General features: G+C 55.7%; 1 protein-coding gene across 10 annotated transcripts in view; it reads left to right on the top strand.

Moving 5' to 3' along the window:
• Positions 1-20,977, top strand: part of LOC123639258 (casein kinase I) — a 29,446-nt gene extending 8,469 nt beyond the window's left edge. For 4 of the 10 annotated variants that reach the window (XM_045552871.1, XM_045552868.1, XM_045552869.1 and 1 more), the window contains exons 2-7: positions 682-769; positions 10,173-10,283; positions 10,396-10,544; positions 11,785-12,013; positions 12,665-12,835; positions 13,455-14,601. In XM_045552871.1, the coding sequence (XP_045408827.1) occupies positions 694-769; positions 10,173-10,283; positions 10,396-10,544; positions 11,785-12,013; positions 12,665-12,835; positions 13,455-14,083 (1,365 nt within the window). In that variant the 5' untranslated portion in view covers positions 682-693 and the 3' untranslated portion in view covers positions 14,084-14,601. Of the gene's footprint in view, positions 1-681; positions 770-10,172; positions 10,284-10,395; positions 10,545-11,784; positions 12,014-12,664; positions 12,836-13,454; positions 14,803-16,801; positions 16,863-17,646; positions 17,840-17,932; positions 18,073-18,794; positions 18,860-19,502 lie in introns of those variants that run through there. The other 6 variants (XM_045552874.1, XM_045552873.1, XM_045552875.1 and 3 more) reach the window with 6 other exon arrangements.
• The last annotated feature ends 4,189 nt before the right edge of the window (positions 20,978-25,166 follow it).

The following is a 25,166-nucleotide window of genomic DNA, read 5'->3' on the forward strand; positions in this document are numbered from 1 at the left end:
AGCTTGTCCTCCCATCCTGGAGGTTGGGCCTGTCTGGGGTATGCCGTGGAGGCACCTTCTTTGTCCTTGATTTTCCTTTCAGAGACTTGGCGCATTGTGACTAGCCCCCACCTTGAGAGGCACATACTAGTGGGGCCCCTGTGAGTGTCCCCCAAGGTGACGCTTGCTTGGCTGTTTCTTCTGGGGCCATGTCTCTAATTCCACTTTTTTTTTTTTGAGACAGAGTCTCACTCTGTTGCCTGGGCTGGAGTGCGGTGGTGTCATCACAGCTCACTGCAGCCTCAAACTCCTGGTCTCCAGCGATGCTTCTGCCTCAGCACCCCCACCTCAGTAGCTGGGACTACAGGCACACACCACCCCCTGCTAATTTTTCTGGTTGTACGGATTGGGTCTCACTGGGTCGATTAGGCTGGTGTCGAATAATTCCTTTTGCCTGGCTACACAGAAACCTGTTCTCAACCTGCCTCACCCATTCCCCCGATGGGAGGCCAGGCGTGCAGGCACGCACCACCTGACACCTGGTTGCCCTCAGGCAAAGTGAGACCAAATCTCTTTCTGTACAGTAGGAGCGAGAATGTTGGTCTCCCAAGTTCCTTGTGGCTTTGCCTGGCCTTTCGTGGGCCAGGCCCTTTCCCCAGCTCCCCATTTCTCTGAATCCAGTGTTTCTGCTTCCCTCTGCAGCAAGAGCGAATCATGGAGCTACGCGTGGGGAATAAGTACCGCCTGGGACGGAAGATCGGGAGCGGGTCCTTTGGAGATATCTACCTGGGTAAGTGTTCCTGGCTCTAGCTGGAGCTTTTGGGACAGCTCTGAGGACAAGGAGGAGGAAAGACCCAGGATTTTGGGATCTGAAGCCAGAACTTGACTCCAGTGGCATATTTTGCCCCTAGGGCCATCCCAGATGGGGACGGCAGCAGCAGATTGGGGTGAGGCAGGACAGGGGCTCCCCTCACAGTCGAGGCAACACAGGCTCTGCTTGTGACAGGCTGGACAGAAGAGGGAATTTTTAGCACCAATTTCCAACTCCAACTGACCTAGGTCTCCAGCTAGGCGTGGGAAAGCACCCCGTCTCTTGTCTCCTGGGAGAAGGATGCTGGTAGACAGAGAAGAGGCCTGGGCTACCGCTTGACCCCAGCCGGGCCCCTCCCGCCTGGAATGCAGCCCGGGCAGGCTTTGGGATGATGCAGGCTCCCCCAGTAACCTTGGGGAGGGGGCTGTCATTTAGGGAGTTTTCTTTCCGGATGTGCTTCCTGTTGAAAGTTTGAGTTTGCCTTGATGTTGTCATTTTAAACAAATCACTGACATCTCAGCCCTCTCCTCAGCTGGGATTGTGTATGTCAGTGCCACTTTCTCAGCTTGCTCAGGGGCACAGCCACCAGCCACAGCCTTCCTTTGCAGTCGGTCTGAAGGGGCGATATTTAGTGTTGGTCATCGTGGATGGGAGGGTGGGGCCTGGAGTGGTTGGAACAACGTGGCAGCCCCCACTAGGGGTTGTTCTCTTTCCTGTCCCTGTGTCCTTGGAAGCAGGCTAGACCTGCATCTGGGCCTCAGTTTCCCTCCTTGGAAAACAATAATTCATTTCTGTCCTGGGCAGAGAAAACCAACAAGTCTGCATATTGTGGTCGTTAGTTCAGAACTTGGGGGTTTCTCTTACCCAGTGGTCAGAATCCCCACCCCCTTGGAGTAGGAAATCTTCGCGGGGAGCCTCGGAGGACAGGGAAGGGGACATGCACTTTCCCTGAGCACATGACCTACAGGGTACTTTCTGAACGAGCCCTCCCCTCATAGCAACCCCTAGAGATGGTACCAGCTTGTCCCGTTCACACCTCAGGAAAGCGAGGTGTAGCATGGTGGAGTTGGCCTCCAAGGCTGCTCTAGAAAACTAGCAGCAGCCTAGATGCCCACAGCCCTGTACATGAGTGAGAGAGTGTGCAAGCCAGGACACGGGAGGGAGACGTTAGGCAGATCTGGGTTCCAGACTGGCTTTGTGTGGCTGCTCGGCCTCAGTGTCGCCATCTGCAAAGTTTGTGATGATGCCGCCTGACTGACCAGGAGTTGTAAGGAGGCACAAATGAAATGACAGATGGAAAAGCATTTTGTGAACCATAAAGTGCCAGCCGGATGTGCAGTTCACTGCCGAGCGTTTACCATGCCCTGTAAACACCTGGAGCTCAGAGTAGAGGGAGGCAGAGCTTGCAGCGGAGCAGGTTTAAAGGTTTTCCCTGTGCCCGAGCTCCTGGGGAGGCAGGCGTCGCGTGTGTTTGTCTCTGCCCAGTACCCGGCCTGGGGCTTGCCTACAGTGGGTGTTCACCGAGGGCCTGCCACGTAAACGAATGAGAAGACGGGCACCGGGCACCATAACGTGCCAGGCGTGTGTAGCGGCCTCACTCATGGCGAGACAGAGACAGGCTGGGATCGGGGGACCAGCCCAGGTATAGATCCCCAGTCTGCTCCTCTGCTGTGTGACCTGGGAAAAGTCACTTACCTCTCTGAGCCTCAGCATTCTCATCTGAAATGGGGGCACCCATCTCCTTACTGCTTATGAAATTGGAGTGGGTATAAAGGACCCTCTTTTTATCAAGGCTCTTGGGCTCAGGACTGAAGCCTGGAGCCACTGGCTCAAAGGCAGCGGGTGCTCCTGGCACAGACGCACGCCTGCTCTTAGGGAGCATCTGGTCCAGGTCCCTCTTTTTGCAGAAGAGAAACTGAGGCCCATGGGGGCGTTCAGCCCATGCTCACTCAGCAAAGCCTGTGTCCTTGGTTCTTATTGTGGGACCTCCCTGGGGACAGGACTTCCTGTTTATCTGCATAGTTATCTCGTTCATTTTAAAACTAGGTCCAGGTTTAACTTCTTTTTGTACTGGCTCTGGAGTAACCTAGGTTTAGGTGCTGGGATTTTTTACTAGTTGTATGTCCTTGCAAGTGATGACCTCTGCCAGCCTTGACTTCCCCATCTTTGAAATGGGGTTGCAAGAAGTAACAAGGTCCCTGTGTATAAAGCCCAGCAGGAGCGTGTTTACGCTGGCCCCCATCCTTGGTCTTGGTTGGGACTTGCTGCTTTCCAAGGATCTAGCTCCTCTGGGGCCCGAGTCAGTTCTCCTGACTGTCCAGCCTTCGCCAGGTGCGGGGAGCTTGGTGAGGGTGTTCTGCCCTGACTTGCCCTCCTGGGTCCCTGACTTGCTGGTTTGGGGACAGTGGTGATTGTAGGGCCTTCCAGCTGGCCTCACTGGCTTCATTTGTTCAAAGCTCTGGCCACATTCTTGTCCCCGGTGCTGGGCCAGGGCCTGACTCCAGATGGCCTCTGCAGGTGGGGTTGGACATGGCCTCCAAGCCCTGCTTTCCAGGATCAGCTGAGGGCCCAGCACACTGGGTGTGGCTGCAAGGCCCCCAGCTCCTCTTCAGGTCCCCCCTCCCCGACGCCAGCATCATAAAGGGACAGCCAGGAGAAGGGGGCCTGCTATTTTAAGGGCTTCAAGTTGGCCGCACAGGGTCCAAACCTGGGTCCACTCACTGGCCTTGTGTTCTGGGGAACTGTCTGGACCTCTTAGAGTATCTGGTCCTCAGCTCTGGAAGGGGTGGGAAGCAGTGCTGCCCTGACAGGTGGTTATGCAGGGGAGAGTTAGTGTCAGGAACGCTCTAGGCTTCTGCTAGGTGGGAGTTAAAGTGGCCACTGCTGCTGTTACTGGGATGGATGGGCTTTACCCCTGGTCCTTCAGCCCAGCCAGGTCCTTGATAGTGTCCCATGTTGGTCTGGTCACCCCTCTTGCCACCTGGAATTTACAAGGTCCCAGCCCCGCTAGGGCTGGCCAGGTCCAAGCCCTTTTCCGCGTCCAATTTGTTTTGGTGACTTGCCAGTCCTCCCACAGAGTCACTGTAACTAATGGGCCGTGTTCTGTTCCTGAAATTGGGCTGTTCTTCCAGCTTCCAGGCCTTTGCGTGCAGGGGCTCCTGCACCTACACCTAGCCCACTTGCACCCGACAAAACATCTGCCAGGAAACCTTACCTGGAATTGGAATGGAGAAAGAAGCAGGGGCTTCGCGGACTAAGTTTCAAACCCTGGCTCTGCCCCAGCCAGTTCTATCTGACCTCAATCCAGTTACTTAACCTCTCTGAACCCCAGCTCTGTGGCTGCGAGGAGAAGGGGAGCTCAGGGGAAAGCCCGGCAGCTTCCTGCCAGAACTCAGAGGCAGCCAAGGGGCCCGGTGGCAGCTGTGGCAGAAGGCTTCCAGCACTCGGTGGGGGTCAGAGGATTTTGTTCACCTACCAACCTGGGTCCCTGTCCCTGGGAAGTTGTGGCATATGGTCATTTGACCTTTGGTGTCTTCCATTTTTCCATGTGTCAAATAGAAATATAAACAGTAGTACTCGCAGGGTTGGGTAAGGTTCAAGGGGATGAAGGCCCCTCCACCCTCCCTTCCCCCTGAATCTCTCCTTCCTGCACATGTCTCTGAACCACCAAGGGCCGCAGGCCCTGCCTCCACAGTGTCACCCTGCCTGGGCAGGGCCACCCTTGGCTCTTGCCTGGACAGCTACGGTGGCCTCCCCAGGCCTCCCTCTCCCCGTCTAGCCTCCTAGCCCTTTCTAGTACACCAGAGAGTCTCAGTGCAGGGTGATTTTTGTCCCCCATGGGACATTTGGCTAGATCTCCGTACCTTTTGGTTATTACAGTTGGGGAAGGGATGCCTATTGGCATCTAGTGGGTAGAGGCCAAGGATGCTGCTAAATACCCTACAGTGCACAGGGCAGCCCCACAACAAGGAATTAGCCAGCCCCAAATGTCAGTAGGGCCGAGGTTGAGGAGCTCTGTGGTCAGATACCTGACCTGTCCCTGGAGCTTCAGGCAGGATCTCAACTGCCATTCGAGAGCCTTCAGGTATCTCCCCACCCAGCTTGTCCACTGTCATCTTCAGCTACCCCAAGGGGCCCACACGCACCAAACCACTGAGTTGGCTGCATCCCCTCCTGCCAGGCCTCTGCATGTACTGTGACCTCTGCCTGGCACAGCCCTGCTCACACGGCAGCCCTTGCAGCCTTCCCTCCAGGCAGGCTCTGCTTTCCCCATACCCTTGCTCACTCCTTCCTTTCTCTCCCCTGGCCTGTGAGTGCCACCGGCTCAGCTCTGTGGCCCAGGGGCCGGTGCGTCCCATCCCACATGACACTGTGGAGCACTCACCTGTGCCAGGCACTCTTTTAAGCATTTTTGCACTTCACAGCAACGTAGTGAGCCAAATACTGTCATCGGTTTACAGATGAGGCCCCTGGGACCTCAGAGGGCTGAAGTGGCTTGTCTGAGGTCCCCAGCAAGGAGGTGGCAGAGTCAGGATTTGGGCTTCAGCAGTTGGCTCTGGAGCCCACACTCTCAACCACTGTGCTCTCCTGCCCCTTGTGCCAGCAGGGAGACAGAGCATGGCCAGGGAGCCCCTCGCCCCTCCCGTGCCACGTCCTCACGGCGCCCTGGAAACCTGTGCACCTCACCCAGTGATGAGCCTTGACGTGTCAAAAACACTTTACAGTTTGCAAAACACTTTCTCTCCCGTTGCTGACTAGGTTTAGTCATCTGTTCTGTTTTTCTTTTTATTTTATTTTATGTGATTCAAAAATCAATATACCTACACAAAATCCAAACACAAAAGTGTGTTAAGTGAAAGAAGCTGGTCACAAAAGACTACATGTAGTGTGACTCCGTGTCTGTGAAATACCCGGAGCCTCAAATCCATAGGGAGGAAAGTAGATCACTATTGGCAGGGGCTGGGGGTGACAAGGGGGAGATAGGATCTGATTACTAAACGGTACAGGTGTTCCGGGGGTCATGAAAATATAGTCCCTTGGTATCTAAGGGAGACTGGTTCCAGGACCCCCTCGGATACCAGAATCCATGGGTGTGAAAGTCCATGCTCTAAAGTCACCTGTATTTGTATACAACCTATGCGTGTCTTCCTGGATACTTTAAATCATCTCTAGATTACTTATAACACTTAGTACAATGTAAATGTTGTGTAAACAGTTGTTAGACTGTATTTTATATTTGTGGTTTTTTTGTTGTTATTTTTATTGGGTTTTCCCCCTGCGTGTTTTTGACCCACGTTGTTGAGTCTGAAGACGCAGAGCCTGTAGATACTGAGGGCCAGCTATGTTACAAAATGGATCGTGGTGACGGTGGCACAACTGTGTGAATACACTAAAAACCACTGAATTGTACACTTTACCTGAGTGAATTGAAGAGTATGTGAATTACGTCTCAATGAAAGTGTTGAAATAATTCACAACTTGCAACATAGTATCCAGCTACCCAGCTGAGCCCGGCTCTGCCCAGTCTTCACTGGTTTCTCATGTTTCTGTTCAATGTTTCTTTATGTAGATACAGCCAAGTGCAGATACTTACTTCCCCACCTTTTTTAAAAAACTGAAATAAGAGGGAACTGTTTTGTACTTTGCTTTTTCACTTCCTGTATCTTGGAGATCTTTCCACTTGTGTGCAGAGAGAGCTTCCTCATTCTTTTTCCATCGCATTCGGTTTTATGGATGGACTGTTTCTTTATTTAATCAGTCCCCGCTTGACGGACATTTGGGTTGTTTCCAAGCCTTTGCTGTTGCAGACAGCCTACAGCGGACAGCCTCCTCCAGGCCTTGTTTTACACCATGCAAGCATGTCGGGTAAACTCCCAGAAATGGGGTTGCTGTTCGGAGCTGCATGGTGTCATATCACCCTCCAGTAGATTTACCAGTTCATGCTCTGACCACCTGGAGGAGTGCCCCACTGCCCCACAGTCGGCTGACAAATGGTGTTATCCTGTGGGACTTTCAACAATCCTAGGTGAAAACGTGGTCTTTCAGGATCATTTTAATTTGCATTCCTCTTAGAAGGAGGTTGAGCATCTTTTCCTATGAGTAAGCCATTTATTTTAATGGTTTCTTTCCCTGTGAAGTGTGTGTTCAAATCTGTTGTCCTATTTCCTATTGAGTCTTTTTCCTACTGCTTTGTAAGAGCTCGTTGTATATTAGCTCTTTGCCTGTGATAAGAATTGGGAATGTGGCCGGGCGCGGTGGCTCACGCCTGTAATCCTAGCCCTCTGGGAGGCCAAGGCGGGTGGATCACTCAAGGTGAGAAGTTCAAGACCGGCCTGAGCGAGACCCCGTCTCTACTAAAAATAGAAATAAATTATCTGGACAACTAAAAATATATATAGAAAAAATTAGCCGGGCATGGTGGCGCATGCCTGTAGTCCCAGCTACTCGGGAGGCTGAGGCAGTAGGATCGCTTAAGCCCAGGAGTTTGAGGTTGCTGTGAGCTAGGCTGACGCCACGGTACTCACTCTAGCCCGGGAAACAGAGCGAGACTCTGTCTCAAAAAAAAAAAAGAATTGGGAATGTGCTTTTCTTATGACTTTATTTCTAGTGTTTTTGCCATGCGGAAGGGATTCTTTTTTTTTTTTTTTTTGTATTGGAGATAGGTTTTTTTTGTTTTGTTTTGTTTTTTGTTTTTTTCTTTAATGGCTTCTGGATTTTAAGTCAGGGATCAAAAAAATCCTGGCCTAACCCCAAGGTGGTAAGGCAATTCTCCCTTTTCTTAAACATTTCATAGTTTTATTTTTTATTAAATGTTGAGTCGATGTGAAGAATACGTGTAAATAGGTGCGTGGTGGGAGGCACCCTTCCCTGGGCAGCGCCCAGCTGGAGGAGGAGGAGGACTGCCTGTCACCTTGAGAGCCGCCGGGGACCCTTCCCCTGCCCCACCCCCTGCCTTCTCACACAGGTAGCCACTGTCTGACATTTAACATTTTTCCCTTTTGTTAGAGTTTAACACATTTATGTTCCTAAACTCTGTATTGTTCAGTGTCCGTGCCTGCTTTGAAGTGGAGACAAACAGATCGGTGCTGAGTTCTCTCCCTCATTTCTCTAATTGAGGCGAAATCCACAGAACATACAATTTACCATTTTAAAAGTGTACAATTCAGTCCCATGTGGTACATCCACAGTGTGGTGCAACCACCACCCGTCTAGCTCCAAAACTTTCCGTCACCCCAAGAGGAAGCCTCAGGCCCCGTGGCAGGTGTTCCTTGTGGCCCAGCCCTGCAGCCCCTGACAGCCGCTGCTCCACTTCCGGACTCTGTGGATCTGCCTGTTTGGACCTGTCATGTGAACGGGATCGTTCAGCATCAGCCCTTTCGTGTCCGGCTTCTTTGGGCATGTTACTGAGGCTCATCTGCGTTGCGGCATGTAGCGCAGGGCTCCGTTCCTTTTTACAGTTGAATAATATTCCTCCGGATAGATGTACCCCATTCCGTTCGTCTGTGATGGACACCGGGTAGTGTCCAGCTGTGGCTGCGGTGAGGAGGGCCGCCGCCTGCTCTCTTTTACCCCGGGGTGCGCAGCTGGGCGTCTCCCAGGCACCGCGTGAAGGCGGCATCATTCCTTTTCACTGCCCGTGCGGTGCCTTGTGTGACGCACCACTGCTGCCACGCTGCCGTGGTCGTTTGGGTTGTTTGTTCCCATCCCCCTGGTGCGCTTGTGGTTCTCAAGGACACCGACTTGGGAGTGGAGTTGCTTGGTCCAGAGAGTGTTTATGTTCAACTTTACGAGATAAATGCAAAGAGTTTGTGCCAACTTATACCCCCCCACCCCCCGCCGCTTTTTTCCTTACATACAAACTCTGGGTGCACTTGGGCTTTCCCCTGGGTGTAGTGTGAGCTGTGGTCTTTTCTCAGTTGGCTCGCTGATTGTTCCAAGGACATGTATTGAATAGTCCTGTCTTTTCCCCTGATCTGAGGTGCCAGCTTTATCCTGTCCTAAATTCTCTCAGTGGTTGTGTCCCCACTGGACTTTCTGTTCTGTCTGTCTGTACTAATGACACTGTTTTAGCTCCTGCGTCTGGAGTCACTTCTGGCCCCCAGAAGAGACTCCCTGTCTCAGCCCAGCTCCTAGCCATTCATCTTGTTTTCCCTACCCCCTGTTATTACAGCTAGGGAAACTGAGGCAAGGTGCAGTTTGGGTTTGGTCTTCCTTGTGACTTGAGCCACGGGATGGGCCCAGGCAGAGAGCTGGACCTTGGTGTGTGTGAGGGTATTGTGTTAGCCAGAACTGCTCGAGAACCTAGGAGTAGGGTGCAGGAGAGGTGGAGGTCTAGACAGGACCCTCTTACCTAGACTCGGAGGCTGACAGAGCTGGGATTGACTCTCAAGCCTGCCGTTTACTGGTCCTGTGACCTGGAGCAGGGTCTCGGTTTTCTCCTTTGTAAAGTGGGGATGAGAATCGGATGAGCTGCTGTGATCGAAGGTGTGGGCTGCCTTTGAAGGGGTTGGCGTTGCTGTGGGCGGGATATGGGCTGGGTGTTGCCATCCCATCATCCTGCAGTCCAGGGTTGTCCCAGTGGGTACAACTTCCCTTCCCTCTCTGGCCCCTGCCTCCACACCCCACCTCAGCCCGACACACCCCACTGACCCGGCCTTTCTCCAGAATTGAGCCACATCCCGTAGGTCAGCAGTCCCCAGCCTTTTTGGCACCAGGGACCGGTTTCATGGAAGGCAGTTTTCCACAGATAGGTAGGGGTGATGGGGTGGTTTGGGGATGATTCAAGCGCATTACATTTACTGTGCAGCCAAACCTCTCTGCTAATAATAACCTGTATTTGCAGCCGCTCCCCAGTGCTCGCATCACCGCCTCAGCTCCACCTCCGATCATCAGGCATCAGATTCTCACAAGGAGCCGCAACCCAGACCCCTGGCATGCGCAGTTTACAGTGGGGCTCGGCTGCTGTGAGACTCTGATGCTGCTGCTCATCTGACGGGAGGTGGAGTTTATGCGGTGATGCGGGGAGCGGATGAAGCTCGCCCCCGCCGCTCGCCTCCTGCTGTGGCCACAGAGGGTGTCTGTCTGCAACCTGGCCAGGTGGTTGGGGACCGCAGCCGTAGGTGGTCTGTGAGCCTTTTGCGACCCTGCCTGTCCTCCACCTGTCCAGCCTTCTTGCTGCCTCCTGCCTGTGGCATCTCACCTCCTTCCCTTCACACACACTGCTCTTCTCTCCTCAGGAGGTCCTTGTTGCTCCCCCTGCCACGCCCTGGGCACTTGGCCCCAGGTTGCCTGCTCACCAGACCTCGAAGTGCTGGGTGGGGCACCTGGGGCTACCTGGCCAGCGAGGATGACCCTGGTCTCTTGCCTCCTCCACCCCTGGCAGGTGCCAACATCGCCTCTGGTGAAGAAGTTGCTATCAAGCTCGAGTGTGTGAAAACAAAGCACCCCCAGCTGCACATCGAGAGCAAGTTCTACAAGATGATGCAGGGGGGAGGTGAGGGCCGAGCTGGGACGGGGCCCAGAGCTGTGACGGTGAAGATGATGTGGGGGTGGGGGTGGAGGGGAAGGGGATGACCACCCCTGACGCTCCCGTGTCCGGCCCCCAGTGGGGATCCCGTCCATCAAGTGGTGTGGAGCCGAGGGCGACTACAACGTGATGGTCATGGAGCTGTTGGGGCCCAGCCTGGAGGACCTTTTCAACTTCTGCTCCCGAAAGTTCAGCCTCAAGACGGTGCTGCTCCTGGCCGACCAGATGGTGAGTCCTCCACCTGCCCACCCTGTGGGCCCTGCCAGGCAAGCCACTTCCCAGCCAGCCTCTATTTCCCCATCATGCCAGTGGGCCCAGGAGGATGCTGGAGGAGGGGACAATGGCAGAGACATAGGCCAGGCCTGGTTCCTGGACTGGGGGACCTTGACCTCTGGCTACAGAATTCTGGAGGTGCTTGTTTAAAATGCAGATTCCAACTCTAGGCTCCTTGGGTAGGGCTCAGGATTCAGTCCTTAGGTGATGTTAGAGCCTGGGTCAGACAGACCTGGATCCTGTCCCAGAGTGGTTACCGTCAGTGAATTGCTAAGCCTTTCTGAGCCCCGGTTGCCTCATGTGAGTCTCCCCTTTGTCGGTTGTTGTGGGATTAAGTGGGAGGCCATGCGACGCCAGGCCAGAGCCAGCCCCGCTGCCAGGCAGTTGGTAGGTCCTAAGCCCTTCATAAGCACAGAGGAGCAAAGCTTCTTAAAAATAGGAAACCATAGAATTTGGGGCCTGGAATGGAACAGGGAGATCTTGTGCAGGGGTTTTAGTCTTGGCCTGCAAAGGCTCTGTGGTTTAGGTTCGATATGTGCCAGCGGAGGGTCGTCAGAGCCTCTGGGGCGTGAGGCCCAGGTCAGGTTCAGGTGGTGCTCAGCCTTTCGAAGCCTGAGGCCCAGAGCAGTGTGACCTCCAGAGGACACGTCATGGGCGTGGATGTTAGTTGGAGTGTTTAAAAATCACTCACAGGAAAGAAAAGGCTATGTGTGTGTCTGCCTGACTTTAGAGTCCTGTCTTTGTGCTCTGTCTCTGTCACGCCTGCCCTCCCGTACCCTGAATCTGGTCGCCTCTCTGACTCTGGCTGCCCACGTGTCCCCTGAGGGTAGAGCCAGGCAAGGCTTCTCAGGGGCCTGGGGTCCTTTCCAGCTTCATTTCTGGGTCTTACCATCAGCTTTCTTACCTGGCTCTCCTTCCCTGTCTCACAACAAACATGGTGGATTCCTCCTTCAGAGTTCATCCTAATGCCACTTCTTTCAGAAAGCCTTCCCTGACCTGCCCCTTGACTTCATCCTTCCTAGTGGAATGCAGATCTTTCTCCCTCACCAGGGCAGGGACCACATGTGCGTTTTCCAGCTCTGTGGCCCCAGCCCTCCACCCACAAGGCCCAGGCCTGGCACAGGGCGCTTGGTGAAGGCCCCTCCGTGGAACACCTGGTGAATGGCTTGCTCTCCACCCCCCTCCCCTCCCCCAGATCAGCCGCATAGAGTACATCCACTCCAAGAACTTCATCCACCGGGATGTCAAGCCCGACAACTTCCTCATGGGGCTAGGGAAGAAGGGCAACCTGGTCTACATCATCGACTTTGGCCTGGCCAAGAAGTACCGGGATGCCCGCACCCACCAGCACATCCCCTACCGGGAAAACAAGAACCTGACTGGCACTGCCCGCTATGCCTCCATCAACACCCACCTGGGCATCGGTGAGCAAGCCAGGCCCGCAGCAGAGCGCACCTGTGGCTCCTGGCCAGGACCTGGCTTTCTCGAGCTCTCCCGCCCCCACCTTGGTTGGAGGCCTCTGGGTACTTTTCTAGTGAGCCTCACTGAGAAAGTCCCCACCCCACCTGTCCCCAAGCCTGACCCTGATCCGGACCACGCACAGAGTTGGGTCTTCCCCCTCACATGCCTGGCTTCACCCTCACCGCAGCCCCATGGGTTGGCGAGGACGTTTCCCTGCTGCGCAGGCTGGAAACACAGACTCAGGCTTCACACAGGGTGCCCAAGGTTGTGCACCTGAGTGAGTGCCAAAGCCGGGTTTGACCCCAGCTTTGATGCCAAAACTTGTGCCCTCTCCATGGGGCGGGCCAGGCAAGGAGGCTTTGGGTGCCCACTCATGGTCGTTGAATGGCTAAGTCCCTGAGCTGGAAAAACTAGGCCCATATTGAGTTGAGAAAGCTCTGCCGCGGGCTCTTCTCCATGGGAGGGAGATAGTAGCAGTACCTGTTTAAAACAGGGCCGCAGCGAGCCAGCATGTGATGGGGGTGTGGGGTACACAGTGAGGAGCACAACCTGGAGGAGGAGCTAGGGACCTGAGTGGACCCTGTCCCTCACCTTGCCCTCGATTCTCTGTGCAGAGCAGAGCCGTCGAGATGACCTGGAGAGTCTGGGCTACGTGCTCATGTACTTCAACCTGGGCTCCCTGCCCTGGCAGGGCCTCAAAGCAGCCACCAAGCGCCAGAAGTACGAGCGGATCAGCGAGAAGAAGATGTCAACACCCATTGAGGTCCTCTGCAAAGGCTACCCCTGTGAGTAGCCCAGAGTAGCCTGGGGACCCCCGAGGCCCTTCCTTTGGGGAAGATAAGGCCACATGAAGTCCGTGCGGGACTACCACAGCCTTGGCACCAGAGTATTAATCACGGGCTCTCTGCCGCTGCTCGGGCACAGCTGGAAGGCCTGGGCTCCCCTGGACTGGCTCCTCTGTCCCCAGTGTCCCCAGCCCAGGTTCTTGCCTTAGCTCCCAGGGCCCTCCCCCCAGCCCCGACTCTTTTCAGGAGCAAGTGGAAGTTTCGTCCTGTTGCTTAGGTTGTGTTGGGAAGGTCCCGTTAGGCTCTTGAATGTCCTTTGAGTGTCTCACAGCCATTGTTCTGTGGTCTCTGTGATCCCCCGAGAGCTTGGGGAGGGCAGGTGAAGGGACTCTCGCCCACTGTCCACCGGTCTTCACTCCTCCCATTTTCAGAGGCTCTGCTCTCAGGCAGGCTGGGGTTTTATCCCCACAGGGGACCATAGTTCTTTTGTCTCTTCATCCTGTCCCCCCTAGACTGAAAGTATTTGCAGGGACGGCGGGTGGCTGTAATGGCCCTGCCTGGGGGGGCTCTGGGAGCACGGCCTCACGGCAGCCTCCTCTGTCCCTTGTGACCCCACCAGCCGAGTTCTCAACATACCTCAACTTCTGCCGCTCCCTGCGGTTCGACGACAAGCCTGACTACTCCTACCTGCGCCAGCTCTTCCGCAACCTCTTCCACCGGCAGGGCTTCTCCTACGACTATGTCTTCGACTGGAACATGCTCAAATTCGTGAGTCACCTGGAGGCCAAGGCGGGCTTGGGGGACTGGATGGGGAAGGCCCTGACTCCTAGGGCCAGAGTGACCCGGTGGCGGGCAGGCCTCCCAGCACGTGGGAGGTACGAGCTGGACAGTGTGGCTGAGCTCACTGGGGTCCCAGAGCCCCCTGACCCCAGCCGCAGTGCTGACAGCATGCGCCACCACTGCCAGCAGGGCCCAGGCAGGGTGCTGTCTCCCACCAGACCGAGGAGGACCTGGCTTGGCCTCGAGTCCCTCCTGGGTGTGTGTGGCGGGGCCTGGGTGGTGCTGGTGGGCCCCCCTGCTGCCTTGGCCCTGGCCTACGCCGCCCTACTGCTCTTGTTCTGCACGTCCCAGGCAGCTGCCTCCGCCGTGGCCCCTCTGGCCGGCCTGGACCCTTTCATAGTGGTGTCTTTCTTCTTGGTCGTGGGACCCTGGGTCTTGCTAGGCAGCTGTTTTGTCTCCCTCTTTTAAGGGTCCTGGGGGTGGGGTGGGGAGCAGCGTTCCTCAGCCGTGCCTGGAGCTCCGGAATCTGTGAAATTGTATGTCTTGTTTCACGTCTCTTCTGGAAAAGGGGGCTTCCTCGAGCCAGGCTCAGCCCCATGACAGTGAAGCTATTGCACCATTCTGTCCCCGCCCCTGTCCCTGTGCCGGGCCCACGCTCCCACCTACGTACTGGTAAGGACCTCCGAGGCCCAGCCTTTCCATGATTTGCTACTTGGCCAGCAAGCGCGAGAGGCCAAGCCTCAGCTGTGCTCTCTTTGTCCCTTCCAGGTGCCCGGCGCCCCTGGGCACCCAGGGCCCCCCAGATAGGCCCATGGAGGAGGTGGAGGAGCTGCCCCCCCAAAACTACTGGCCTGTGGTCTGGATTCCAGGGCCCCATTTCTGATGTCGCCAGGTGTGCCTGAGCCCGTTGGGGCCAGGCCTGAGAAAGCGTCCTCTAGGACGATGGGGGGACCCCCTGTTCCCGAGAGGTGGCAGTGCAGAGGAGAGGGCGTGGTAGAAAAGGCCCTGCCTCAGGATTCTCGGGAATGAAGCAGCCGCCACAGGGCCAGGAGAGAGCCTGGAAGAGAGGTGACAGCCACTGCCCGGAGGGGCCTGGTGGGAACAGGCACCGGGAGCAGCCTCATGGCTAGACCCCAGCAGCAGCCTCTGTACTGAACCTGAACTCATTAAACACCTACCCTGCTTCATCCTGGTGTGTCTCTGCCTTCACGTGGCCCGCGGCCCACCCTGCCACTTGCTCAGCAACGAGGCTTCATTCTCCTGGACGCTGAGGTCGGCACGCTGGGCTTGGGCTCCTCTTCTCTCTGGGTTTCAGACAGCGGCCTGGTCCTGTTCCCTAAGGGGTGGGACAGAGGTTGGGCAGAGGACAGGGGTCTCACAGGCCAAGGACTTGAGGGGGAAGCCTCTGTTGCCCTCCAATGCAGGGGTAGGGGTGGGAGATGGGCAGGGGTGGGGTGCGCCTTCTCTTTCACCCCAGACCTTCTGGATTGGAGGGTGGCCCAGGGCACCTGGGGCCAGCTCTTCTCACCTCAAGGCATTGGGCGCTGGGCATTTACTCATCGCTAGAAAAAGTCATTCCTGACTCTGATTCTGTGATGGTCTCAACCCTTCGGCTCAGCACAGCTCCAAGAATGGATTTGTCATTCCCCAGACCTCTGCCGTCCAAAATGGTAGCCCCTGGCTACATGTGGCTAATTTTTAGCTAATTAAAATTAAAGTTGAAAATGTAGTTCCTCAGTCACATTGGACACATTTCAAGTTCTCAGGAGCCACAAGTGGCTGACTAGTGGCCACCACGTCCAGCAATGCAGATGTGACCATTGCCTTCATCGTCTCAGACAGTTCTCTGGACAGCGCTGCTCTAGATACCTCTGTTACGGAGCCTCTCACAGAACTGTCCAGCCACCAAGATCTCTTCTGGAGCCAAGCCAGGAGTACTCTCCCCACCTGTTGCTGGCACTGCGACCCCCTTCCTGGGGTCCCCCTTGGGGCAGGTCCCGGAGTCAGAAGCTGGGCAGCAGCGCCTACAGCGTTTTACTCCACTGTTCTCTGGCCCATCAGTACTCGACTGCTTCTAGCAGCCCCTGGCAGGAACATCTGCAGGACATGCTGTCGGAATCTTCCATGCCCTTCACACCGAGGCCAGGCCCCTCCCATACCACCCCATCCTGAGGAATCCCTCGCTAGCACCTGGCAGCAAGCAGGACGCTCTGCTGGGCGCCAGCCGGCTGCAGACTCTCCCATGGGAAGGATCCTGCCCTTGACCTCCTTGGAGTGGCTCCCCGTGGTGTTCGGCATCGGGGCACTGGGATCCCTGGAGCCCTGGCGCCCGGATGCTGCTCTCAGCACACACGGCCACCGTGTTCCAAGGTCTGGCCAGTGGCCAGGGAGAAATTCACAGCTGAGGACAGGTCCATACAGCAGGGGCGGATGCCTGTGTAACGTAGCTGAACTTTTGTGTTTTCTTTTGGGGAAATAAAATCCAAGAAAGGTCCCTGGTGTGCATTTCTTGAGGCATTGCTTGGGTTGGATTGAAATGGGGAGAGTAGGTTACCTCCTTCTCTGAGGTGGGCATTGGCCTGAGCCTGCTGGAACCTCAGGGCTGCGCACCTTGGAGCAAATCACTTGGGCTCAGTTTCCCCAGCTTGGGGACGAGTTCAACCTGCCTTGCAGAGCCAATGTGGCTGTGTCCGCAGGAGGTTTAATAAGTAGGGGCCATAGCTCTTATTTATCCCTCGGGCTCTGCTGTGGCTCTGGCTGAATGGGTGGGATCCCAGGGTAAGGACCAGAGGTCAGGAGCTGGAGCCCTGGGGCTCCCAGGCCTGCCCAACTGGCTTCTGGGTGGGAGGATGGGGAAATGTGCTCCTAGCCTTCTGCTAAGGCAGGTCTCTGAACAGCATCCTCTTGGCGTGCAGAGAGCAGAGTGGGACCAGGTGGTCAAGGCCTGGGTTCAGACCCTGGCTCTGAAGCTATGTGGCCCCAGGCAGTCATGAGGCTCTCTGGGCCTTGGTGCCTCACTAGGATTCAGGGATCATCCTGATCCTAGCCACTGCTTCCCGGAGTTAGGACGGAGCCCAGCCCAGCCCCATTTCTTGGCCAGTCCCCTGGGAGAGAGAGGTTGCAGAAGCCCTACCCCACGCCCCACGAGCAGGCCCCCAACTCAGCCTACAGCTCTCTCCTCCACAGATGCGGCCCCCCTCCTGCCAGCCCCCCGCCCTTCTCTGTGGACGCCCCCAGGACCAACTAGGTAACGCAGCGGGCGCTCCCCCCTCACCTGCTCCTCTCTGGGCCTTTCTCGTTTCCTCCCGCACAGGGGCCCCAGGGGCTCAGGGAACCTCTTCTTCCTCCATGGGGCTCCTAGCCCCGTCTTTTTCTCCAGCTCCTCCTGAGCCCCTGTCCCAAGGCAGGCAGCATCTGTGGGTCCCCTGGGCCTCCTGGCTGTGGCCGCCACAGCACCCGCCAGAAGCCATTGCAGGTCCCAGGGCAGAGAAAGGACAGCCCTCTCATGAAAAGAGCCCCTGGCTGTGTACCAGGAGACCTGGTTCGAGTACCGGCCCCACCTTCAACTAGTTGTGTGACTGGGTCTGTCCCTTCCCCTCTCTGGACACCTCTTCCCCGTCTGCCAGTGGGCCTCTGAGCACCTGCCCTGCTCAATTTGGAAACCCTGAGGGGCTGAAAGCTCTGGGTACACAGAGGGGGCCAGGGCAGGTCCTAGCTCCAGGTCAAGAGGGCCAAGGGGTGTCCTTGGTCATTCTGGAGACATCAGCCCTCCTGGCTCTGATTTCAGCCCCATGAGACGGAGGCAGACTGACCTCCCTCTGGCTCTCGGATGCCTGCTTTCCCCTCTGGGTGGTTGTGTGTCTTCGTTTCTCTGCTGTACAATTGTGGATCATGGTTTTTACTCTTGGGAGGAGGCTGGACTAAAGGGTTTCTGAGATGTCCACCCGGCCTCCCCTGCTCTGCTCTGTGGGGTGCTGGGGCCCAGAGCACCCTGGCCTCCAGGGCTGACATCTCATCCCGCGTCCCTGCAGGGTGCATCCCGGAACCCCGAGGACGTGGACCGGGAGCGGCGAGAACACGAGCGCGAGGAGAGGATGGGGCAGCTGCGGGGGTCCGCGACCCGGGCCCTGCCCCCTGGCCCCCCCACGGGGGCCACTGCCAACCGGCTCCGCAGTGCAGCCGAGCCTGTGGCCTCCACCCCAGCCTCCCGCATCCAGCAAGCTGGTGAGCAGGGGCCTCGGGCAGTGGGGGGCCCGGGGGGCTGGGGGCTGTGTTAGTGCCCACTCTGAGGGTGGCTTCCCTTGCCTCGTCCTCTAGGCAATACGTCTCCCAGAGCGATCTCACGGGTCGACCGGGAGAGGAAGGTGAGTATGAGGCTGCACAGGGGCGCGCCTGCCAACGTCTCATCTTCAGACCTCACTGGGCGGCAAGAGGTCTCCCGGATCCCAGCCTCACAGGTGAGCTGCCCTCGCCCCAGCCACTCTCAGTCCCTCTGCGGTGCGTGGCTGAGCTGCAGACCCTTCGTTCTGTTCTGTTCTCTCCTGACTCTCATAACCTTGGAGCAGGCCCCTTTCCTAGAGCCCAGAGTTCGTCTGATTTACTCCTGAGGCCTAATTAGCCCCATTGAGCAGAGTTAGAAATCAGGGTTCAGAGAAGTAACTTGCCCCAGCAGGTGGTGGAGCCGGGATCCAGCCTTCACTGCTGGGGGCCCAGCCCCTGGGGGCAGCAGGGACTTGGAAATGAGGTGCTCATGGTCCCTGCCAGCAGGCAGCCCCCCAAGAGCCCCCGTCAGCACTGGCAAGAGAATGGGATGGAGGGCCGGGTGAGGTCCCATCCCGTGGCTCTACTTAAGGGCCATGTTTGAACTAAGACAGTTGGGAACTGGGAAGGGGGCATCTCTGGTTGCCCAGGGTCGGTGGGCAGGAGACTTGCCCTCCTGCCTGTGGGGGAGGGGCCTCCACTCTGGTGTGGCCTGGAGCAGTCAGTTGGGCCCCGATCTTATTTACAAAACAGGGACATCCCAGGGTCATGGGATCATACATGCCTTCCCCTGGCTTGAGGGGCTTGGTGGGGGTGGGGTGGAGCGCCACAGTGGGGACAGACTTGCCAAATCACTGTTGCTGGCAGCTGAGGGACTTGACTTGAAGCTTGTGCCCCCATCTCTCCCCCCCTTCCAAAGACAAGCGTGCCATTTGACCATCTCGGGAAGTGAGGAGTGCCACCATCGGACCAGTGTTTGCTTAGGTGAGTCGGTGTCTGCTGCAGACACAGCCCAGCCTGGCTGGTCTAGAAATACTGGAGGGGACTGGTGTGTTGTGGAAAGGGTCCAGGGAGTGGCGGATGGTACCAGGTTCCCCAAAACCATGGGATCTCAAGGGAGGGCTAAGGCTTCCTCTGAGGAGGCCTGGCCCCATGCTGATTAATTTCTGCTGGAAAACCCTTTCCTTGCCCTTGGGCCAGTCTTCCAGCCCCCTTTGCCTTAACATAGTCTGGAAAGTTGGTTCCTAGCAGAGACAGGGTCATGGGCCCACACTCTGACCTGCCCAGGGCTCTTACTTAGCCTCTGTGCTGTTACACAGGTTAATTCATGCAATGTACTTAGAACCGGGCCGTTGACTTAAGAGTTCACCTGCCGTGGAGAAAGGCCCTCATTGGCTTCTGCAGGGCCAGGAGGGGCCCTCTGGCAAGTGTGAGCCTCAGTGGTTCCTCCATGCCTGCACGAGGCCTTGAGTTGGTGTAGAGTACTTCGCTCTGGGGCTGGCTTGGGAAAGGGGGGGTGGCTGCAAGTTCCACCCCTGGGGAAGAGGTGTGCGCTGGTAGGCAGTAGTTTACACGTCGGGGGACTTGGCCTCAGGCCAGGACACACTGAGTGTGACTGTCTTCGCAGAATTTCATCCACAGAGAGAGCAGAGGCATGAAGTGGGGTGACCTTCATCAGATCTCAGGCGCAGGAACGGGCCGTCCGCAGGGGGCAGCTGTGGCCAGGGGAGCGGCTCACCTGGCAGGCGGAGAGGGAGGGAGGATCTGTTTCCTTCTCATACAAATGGAGCCGCTCCCGTGTCCTGGGCCTTCAGCCAGGTGCTGGGGCCCAGAGAGGACGAACGGGGGACAAGAAGAGAGGAGCTGGCAGACGGGTAGCTAGAGGCAGCTGTGCACCTAACCTGTCCTCTCTTCCCCTTCTAGTGTCTGTATTTTCTTTTTAAAAAAACAACAAAAAAAAAGATGGAAAAAAAACCACTCAAAAGGAAAAAACCCAGCACAAAACCGACGATGGATTTCGTTTCTTTGATTTTTTTGCCAATGGCAAGAAGATGGGATTCCCTTAGCACCGGGGATCCTTGCTCCCTGGCGTCGCGGGCTGCCCAGCCAACACTCTGCCCACGATCCCGGGCCACGGGAGCCAGCCGCCAAGCCCCCGCCCCGGCCACCTGTTCCCCACCGTCCACACCTGGTGGGAGAGGAACACCTCAGTGCTGCGCCGGTCCTCACCCGCGTCGGAGGTGGCCGGAGGAGTCACGCACGTCAGGAAGTGATGTGGTCGGTCGAAAGCAGGTCCCACTGGGTTTCATGAGCCTGGGAACCGAGGAGACACTCACAGCCCCCGCCTCTTCTGAGATGACAGCGGCCGACGTTCTGTGTTGGGCTTTTCCTGGTGTCTCCTGGGCGTTCAGGTCCTCCTGCGCCTCTCCGTGGAGACCTTGAGTGGGTGGGGAGGTCGTGGGGGCCAGGTGTGTGTAGCTGTATGTGACCTGCGTTCCCCAGGGCAGCAGGTGCCGTGTCCCGCCCCACCTCCCGGGCCGAATTCATTTCTCCCATGTCTCCTAACAAGGACATGGGTGGGCAGTGACGTCGACATCCCTCAGGGCACAGAAGGTCCTCACCACCCCAGTCCCCCCAAGACTGTCATCAGCCTGTGGCAGCCCCGTCATCTGTTCCTGGTCTTGGGGCAGAATCCGTGGAGACTACTTCTAGAAACATCTGGCTCTGGGCTATAAATTACTCCCCTGGTTCTGATAGTCACCTGGGGTCCCTCTCCCTGGGTTACACCTTTCCGAGGGGGACCCAGGTCAGGGCTGAGTGTTGGATTTACCCATCCTTCCTAGTTAACTCCTGTTTTTGTTCTTATTTTTTGTTTTCTCCATATGTGTTTCCTAATTTATTTACCTCTGTTTCCCCTTTTTCCTTTTTTTTTTTAATTAAAGAGCAAAGGTTTTTATTACTTTGTAATTTAAAAAACTGAAAAAAAAATACTGAAGAACTTTGGGGGGAATTTTGTACTTTTTTCCTGTGTAAATATTGGACTTTTTTGAGCTTTATCGTGGTTGTTAATTTGAAGTAATAAAGTAGAAAAGGATAAAGTGATGCGAGGAGCCTTCGTCTCTCTCTGCCCCGGTTCCTCCCAGCAGACCCGGAAGGTTCCTTTCCTGGACTGGTGCCAGTCCCTGAGGAACAAGACCTCCCCTCGGAGGCGGGTGTGGCTGGGACCGTGTCCATCCACGACACTTGGGCAGCTGGTGTGTCCAGGGGGCAGAGGTGCCACCTGGGGTCTTGTGAAGCACTGGGATGGGGCTGAGGGCACCTCCCACATACTCCCAGGACCACACTTCGGGAAGCGGGGTAGTAAAACTCCCCTGCACAGCATGATTTTGTCCACACAAGAGTTCAGGAGTTAGGTCCTGTTAATCTGCCTCCAGATGAGAAAAAGTCCAGGGGCAAAATAGTTTGCCCAAGGTCGCAGCTCTGGTGGCACAGCCGGGATTTGAACCCAGCCCATCTTGCCCCAGAGCAGATGCTGTGACCCTCCACACCATCAGTGCTGGAGTTGAGTTCCAGTGTTGGCCAGGCCCCAGGTGACTGTGGGCGAGGTCTTTCAGTCAGGCCTTGATACAGCGGCAGCCCTCAGCTTTGCCTGCCTTTGTCTCACCAGCTTGTAAAAGATCAGTCTGCATTTATGTGACACTGTTTACTGTCCTACCTTTCATTAACCCAACAGCCATTATTGCCTCAGTCTCAACCCAGAGATGGGAGCCCAGCCCCTGGCTGGTAGGTCAGCCTGGGGGATGCTGGAGGGCCCTGGGAGGCTACACCTGGACATTTTGAAATCTTGGACATAGCTCAAGCCCCGTCCAGTGCTGGCATTTGAAGACCCAGTGATGTCACAGGTCATGAGCCCAGGAGAGGGTCTCCTGCTGGCTCCTATGTGTGAGGTTTAGGCAAAGATGGGTGCTTATTCATAGACATCAGGTGTCAGGGTGTGTTACCTGAAGCCAGGAAGTGCCGGTAGGCCCTGGAATTGCAGGTGGTAAGCGGAGCCCGGGCCTTGGGGCTGGGTGGCAGTAGGGAGTCAGCGGTCAGGTGATGCACCCATGAGGTGCCATTTCATTCACCCGCACTCGACACAGTGAGGTGCTGGGGGAGAGAGCCCCTGGCCCCGCCCTGCCCACTCAGGACCTTCCAGGCTGGACGACATCAGATGGTAAGTCCAAAGTTACCAACTATGGGCCCTGAGAGAAAGTGTATTTTTTCTCAGTCTTTTTATCTATATGTCTTTTACAGCAAAAGTTATAGTTCCTAGTAAACTGTGTTTATGTATTTGCTGTATCCTACGATTCATGTAAGTTTTAAATAACAATTTTAACATTGCCACTAAAAATAAGCCTATGGAGTAAAGACGTTTTTTACAGGATTTTTTGTTTGTTTGCTTTTTGTCCTTAAAATACATCTTACTAAGAGAGCCAGGTGTGGTGGCGCATGCCTGTGGTCCCGGCTACTGGGGAGGCTGAAGGCGGGAGGATCTGTTGAGGCCAAGAGTGCAAAGCCAGCTGGGTCACAGCGAGACCCCATCTCTGGGCTGCGGGGGAGGAATCTATCTCTCTAAGGATGTGTTGTCAGAACACTGTGCCCAGCAGTGACATGAAGTAATTCTTTGTGTGGTTATTTCACCAATTTTAATAATGAGTTAATGCTTCTCTCTCCCCCCCGCTTTTTGGTTTAATTTTATTTGTCGGATATGTAGGATGTTTCCATACACAAAAGTCAAGTGATATAAAAAGCTCCCATCAGAGAATCATTCCCATCCTGCTGGCTCTGCCCTGCTCCTGTCCGTCATTTTCACGGCTTCCAGTTTATCCGTTCTGCATTTCCTATTCACAGAGCTAATACATACGGGAGGGGGCAGTGACTGGCAGCCTGAGGAAGAGACAATTAAGCTGAGGCCAGAAGGGTGACCAGGGTGCGTCAACCATACAGCATATTAAGTACGCCAAACAGTCACCAGGAAACTTGGCCCAGACGAGGAGGCAAACATGCCACCTGTTGAATCATTTTCATTCATGCCACAGGCACACTGGGCTTGTGCAGGTGCCAGGTGCCAGGCCGAGGTGGAGCAGGGTGCAGGGGTGAGGGGTGGGGAGCAGGGGGTTGGAGTCCAGGGAGCTCTAGGCATTGTCTGGGTCTCGGTTCCCTCCTCTGTGCAGTGGGTGATGAGGCTTGATGCCAAGGGTTGTTGGGATGCAATAAGACCACAGATGAATGAACACAAGGGCTGAGCTAATCGAGGGCTCACCTGGGCCAGGTCATTCCTAACCCCTTGCCCAGGACAAGCCTGTGACATTGGTGTGTCACAGTCCCATTTCATAGATGAGAGCCCCAGAGGCACAGAAACACCTTCCTGGCTCCACCGCGCACACCCTTGACTTTACGCTTCTAGGTACCTCGCAAGCCGGTGCTCAGTAGCGGCAACTACACGTTTCAAACCCGACGTGTGAATCTTGGCTTCCAGAGGCTCATAGCCTAGTCGGGGGAAAGACTCAGACCAGCAAATGGTTCCTCCCAATCCAGAACCCAGTGTGAGAGGCCCAGTGTGAACTAGGGACAAAGGAGGGAGGGCATGTGTCTGGTTCATCAGGAAGGTGTTTCCAAGGTGTTACTTGACCTGAGCCTTGGACCTGAGCTGGAGTTTGTCGGGGCAGGGGTGGGGCATGAGATGGGGAAAGTCATTCCCAGCAGAGGAAACGGCCTATGCAAAGGCCCAGAGGTGTGAACGAGCTTGATCTATTCAGGGAGTTCCAAGTGCGGAGGGGGAGGGGCATCCACAGCAGTGGAGGCTGCTGCAGGCAGAGGCCAGACTGGGCAGAAGTGGGCATGATCCAGAAAGCTCTCCGCCTGCCTAGCTGCAAACAGCTCCTCCCTCTGGAGCCCTGGTTTCCTAATCTGCAAACTGGGAATAACCATGCCATACAGAAGCCGTTCCCACCTTAGCCTGACCAGCGTCCACGCGCCTGATGTCCCCAGGTCAGCACCTGCACTGCGGGGCTGCTGATAAGGGCAGAGGGCACAGCGGTGTTAACTGGAGGATGTGAGTCTGGCAACAGTGGGCAGGGAGTTTTGAGGAAGGAGACAGGAGGCAGGGGAAGGCTTGGGGAGCGATGGTCACAACCCAGGCAGGAGGGGTCCGAAAGGCCATTCAGAACAAGGTCTGTTCTTAGCAGACGGAGGCAGGAAGGGGTCAAGAGGCTCTGGGGGGCCCAGCCTGGGTGCCTCAGCACCACCGCTGGGGCACTGATGGAAAGCTAGAACAAAGCCGGGTACGGATGGGGGCAGTGGTGCATCCTCAGTCCCAAACCCAGAGGGGCAGCCAGCGAGGGAGGGTCAGCAGGGGGGTTGGGGGGGCCTGGAAGGGGCGTGTCTAGGGTGAGGTTGGCCAAAGAGAGGCTCTGGCTGGCCATTTCCTTCCGGGACCTTTTCTTTTCTTTCTTTTCTTTCTTTTCCTTTTCCTTTTATTTTTTTCTTTTCTCATCTCTTCTCTTTCTTTTCTTCTTTTTGTTTTTGAGTAAGATCTCTCTCTGTCACGCCAGCTGGAGCGCTGGGGTGCGATCACAGCTCACTGCAGCCTGGAACTGCTGGGCTCAAGTGATCCTCCTGCCTCAGCCTCTCGCCAGGCCTTCTTTTTTAAGTGGAAGCATAATTTATGTACGAAAGGATGCACACATCTTAAGTGTACATTTCTCCACTGACAACCCAAAATAAGTGACCGAGGCAAAGGTCTCAATCGATGGAGGTTTATTAAGCCAAAGTTTGGGGACACGCCTGGGGAGAACACAAACACAGATAGATCTGTGGCTGCTTTTCCAAAAGGGAATTTGGGAGCTTCAGTATTTAAGGGGAATGGGGCACATAGAAAGAAAAAAAAAAGAGTAGGAGGGCGAGCAGTGAGGGAGGCAAAATGGTTACATTTTTGCTAGGCCCAGGAAATCTACACTTTATGTAAAATAAGGCGAATGTTAGACCAGCAAAAGCGAGGGAAGGAAGCATCAGTGATGTAGATGGCCTTGGGTAGGTGGAAGAATGTCTGATCTTATCTTGTCTCTGCTCTTCACCAGGGAAGATGAACTTGTATGTCATTGTTAGCGTGGAATTGAACAGACTGATGTTAGTTTGGGAGCTAGACTTAGCCTGCAGACCTGAAGATACAATTGGCATGTCCTTGTTTCTGGGAGGCCATCGAGGAATTTCCTGATGAATGATCTGTGGGACCAGCCATTTGCAGGTA

Source organism: Lemur catta, chromosome 6 (genome assembly GCF_020740605.2).
Source record: "Lemur catta isolate mLemCat1 chromosome 6, mLemCat1.pri, whole genome shotgun sequence".
Taxonomy (NCBI): Eukaryota; Metazoa; Chordata; class Mammalia; order Primates; family Lemuridae; genus Lemur; species Lemur catta.